This window comes from Octopus bimaculoides, chromosome 16, assembly GCF_001194135.2.
Source record: "Octopus bimaculoides isolate UCB-OBI-ISO-001 chromosome 16, ASM119413v2, whole genome shotgun sequence".
NCBI lineage: Eukaryota > Metazoa > Mollusca > Cephalopoda > Octopoda > Octopodidae > Octopus > Octopus bimaculoides.
This window is the reverse complement of record NC_068996.1, coordinates 6,222,597-6,226,109: the sequence shown is the minus strand read 5'-3', so window position 1 is coordinate 6,226,109 and position 3,513 is coordinate 6,222,597. Positions and strand designations below refer to the sequence as shown.

Here is a 3,513-nt window from a genome sequence, read left to right as displayed (position 1 = left end):
CAAGGTATTGAGATGTTTGAGGCCGTAAATAAATAAAAATCTCTATCTTATCTGCATCTTGGGTATTTCGTCGTAGTACGTCAGCGAGATAATTTAGAATGGGTTTCTCATTTATATATAGCCAGAACCTGAAGACCTTAAAGGAAAAACTACGAAGGGGGATGGAGGGGTAGACAGAGGCATGGCGGGAGAAAAGATCATCATCATCATCATCATATATATATATAAAGAGAGAGAGAGAGAGAGAGAGAGAGGGAGAGGGGGGACCAGTCAAGCAGCACATCACGCTGTAATTCTTGGGCTGAGAAATCAACACTTAAAAGCCATAATTTTAAGGAGCGATAAGAATTTTTGAATAAAGGAAAATGGGTAGTGGTGGTGGGTAGGTACCGCCAGCGAGTAGAGAGGGCTCTTAATTGTGGTTGGGAAGGAAAAATTCTAACAAAATGAGAGTCCTCTAATGACCACATTTACTTATGCATGATGATGATGATGATGATGATGATGATGATGATGTGCATGATTCTTAGGTCTCAAGAACAATTTGCAGAAACATAGGTTTGCAATGGCTTCTAATACATGATGAATCCCAGACAAGCAGACTCATACCACTTGAAACATCAACGTACTTTATGGGTTGGATTCAATAAGTTATATTCAAAAAGTAAACCAATTTGCTTAAGACATGAGCAAAATTTATTACAAACTATTAATTAACCATGATTCAAATGTTTACCAACTGAAACTTATCTTAGGTTATCTGATAAAATGTTTATATGGATAATATTAATGGTGAGCTGGATTAATATAAAATTATAGAACTATTGAATTTAACTCTTTAGTATTTAAACTAGTCATTCCGGCCTAAATATTTTATCTCTTTTATGTTCAAATTGGCCATATCTGGCCTCTCATACCTCCCCTACCATGTCATTCCAAAAATAAACAATCACACCACTGCAATTTCAAAGCTATGAGATAATACATGATTAATTTAAAACAATGTGAATAAATAAGCATTACATGTGAGAGAGAGAGAGAGAGAGAGAGAAAGAGAGAGAGAGAGAGAGAGAGAGAAATCCAAATGCCAAACAGTTAAAGAAAATTAAATTCTCAAGGATGTGTTCCATTTACAGTTCTTCTAAGATAGTAGGGTGTAATTCGAGGAAGATTTGCTAAAAAGACGACATTTAATTTACTAGAGACTGTATCTTTTATCTAATCAATATTGTAGAACAGAGAGCAAAAAACAATTTGGTAAACACAAACATAGAATTGAAACAAAGAGTTCATGCAGATTATAAATGTGAAAGATTTTTAAGAGTTATCAGTAGACTTTACATATTTTATATACACAGGATTTAAATTTGAGCTATTAGTTTCATGTCTCCAAAAATACAAAGGTCAGACAACCTTGTATAGCATGCCATATATTTCCAAGCTAGTGTTTTCAGTGACATGAAACAAAGAGTTGCTTGAACTTAAATCCTCTGTATATAAAATGATATTTATTTCTCAATGGATGGAGTACTTTTTTTTTTTTGGTTGATCCCACCAATAACAGAGCAGTACATTTTATATATATATATATATACACACACACACACACATACATACATAAATACAGTGCCTGTTGTTATTTCTGTGTAAGGGTTTTAAGCTGGCGTCTAAGAAATTTGGACACAATGATCTTCAGTGAGCTTGCAGAGTAGTTGATTGTGCAAGATCTTAGTACAAAAGCAACAGGCCTGAAGTATACCACACTTCATGTATTGGGTACTTTGGGGTTAAACATGGGAAAAGAGCCAATAATTTGTTTTGCAAGGCTTCTGATACAGGTGTGAAGGAAATACAGAAGAAAACACAACTTAAACCAAAAACCAAGTCTGAATGCTCACAACAGAGTAGAATTAAAATGGAATAAAAACACCAAAGAGCCAAGTGGTGGTATAAAACTGTGCAACAGAAGATTAAATTCATCATCTATTATATATTTGAATACGTTAATTACACAGCCTTAGAAACTTACAGTGCATTTGCAGGTAATAGAGTAAGTGAAGAAATCAGTAAGATTTGTAAAATGTTTTTTCAGGTATTAGAAGCTAGCTTGTAATGAGCAACATTTTGACCAAGTGGAAAGAATTAACCATTTATTTTTGTGCTATTGAAAACAAAGATATGAGGAATTATTCACAGGGGAGCAGGATGCTCTAAATAAGCTTGAAGTTGTTGATTTCATGATAGATTTTCCAGTAACTTTTGACTTGTGCATAGTGATAACCAGGGTGGGTATATGTGTACTACAGGGTTTCCAAATATTTAAGTGTTACTATGAGAAATATTCCTCTTACATCATAAACATGGTAAACTGCTGGTTGTACAAACAATGTTCAAAGAAAATTTCCTGCTGAAAATTAACGAGATTATTATTATTATTATTTTTATTATTGTGTCTATATGAAATGTTTCCACATTTTTAAACAATCTTGCACATTCAAAATCAGAGTACATTCATTCTCATCGCAGCTGTCAGATTATGTTGTGCAAAACTGCGCTAACACTATCTTTAATCTTATGAGATAATGAGTAACTTCTTTAGAATGTATTCAAACATAGCTTAACAAACAATTCAGACTTCAATAGTTACACTGAAGAAAGTAAAAGTGGAAATGGAGATGTTGTGTAAGTATAGGAGCCAGAGTAAGGACAGAGAGGTAAAAAGTTAAGGGAACAATTACCTCTGTTAGCAACAAAGTGTTTTTCTCTCTCTGAGCAAGGTGTAAATTATATGATGTTCATGTGTGAAATTCTATGTTGTATTATTGTGAAACGTGGGCACTGACTACAGAGGATATGCAACGGCTGGAGAAGAACAAGTGAAGCATGTTCTGATGGATGTACAACATTAGTATATATGAATGACGAAGAACTGACAAGCTGAGAGGAAAACTAAGTTTAAGAGGAATTAGCCCCAGTGTGCAAGAAAGATGTCAGTGCTGGGATGAGCATGTGATGCGTTGGAATGATGCTAGTTGTGTAAAGATGTAACATGTAATGCAAGTGGAAGGAACTGGCTGAAGAAAAAGGCTGAGGAAGACATGGGAAGAAGGGAAGAAGGCTGAATGCAAAATTGTGTGTCATAAAGGAAAAAACAAGGACCTAAAAAGTGATGAGCCACTGTGTTGAAAGAAACTTCCTGACCCATGCCAGCACGGAAATTGAATATCAAATGAGCATGATGAAAAGACTTTACATTTAGACGACTAAATTGATTGTAATACGTTAGCTCAGTGCATGAGTATTTTAATGCTGTGCCTATTTGTGATATTGTGCCTATTTGTGATTCTGTGCCTATTTGTCAGGTTGTGCCTATTTGTGATGCTGTGCCTATTTGTGATGCTGTGCCTATTTGTGATGCTGTGCCTATTTGTGATGCTGTGCCTATTTGTGATTCTGTGCCTATTTGTGATACTGTGCCTATTTGTGATACTGTGCCTATTTGTGAGGCTGTGC

The 3,513-nt window shown here is 34.9% G+C and overlaps 1 protein-coding gene across 3 annotated transcripts in view; it reads right to left on the bottom strand.

The window, feature by feature from the left end:
* The window catches only part of LOC106871264 (AP-1 complex subunit beta-1), a 64,265-nt gene that overhangs the window by 52,306 nt on the left and 8,446 nt on the right, over positions 1-3,513 (bottom strand). For 2 of the 3 annotated variants that reach the window (XM_014917625.2, XM_014917626.2), the window contains exon 2: positions 2,352-2,407. The exons of the other annotated variant lie outside the window; for it this stretch is intronic. In XM_014917625.2, the coding sequence (XP_014773111.1) occupies positions 2,352-2,407 (56 nt within the window). The remainder of the gene's footprint in view (positions 1-2,351; positions 2,408-3,513) is intronic. 3 annotated transcript variants of the gene reach the window in all.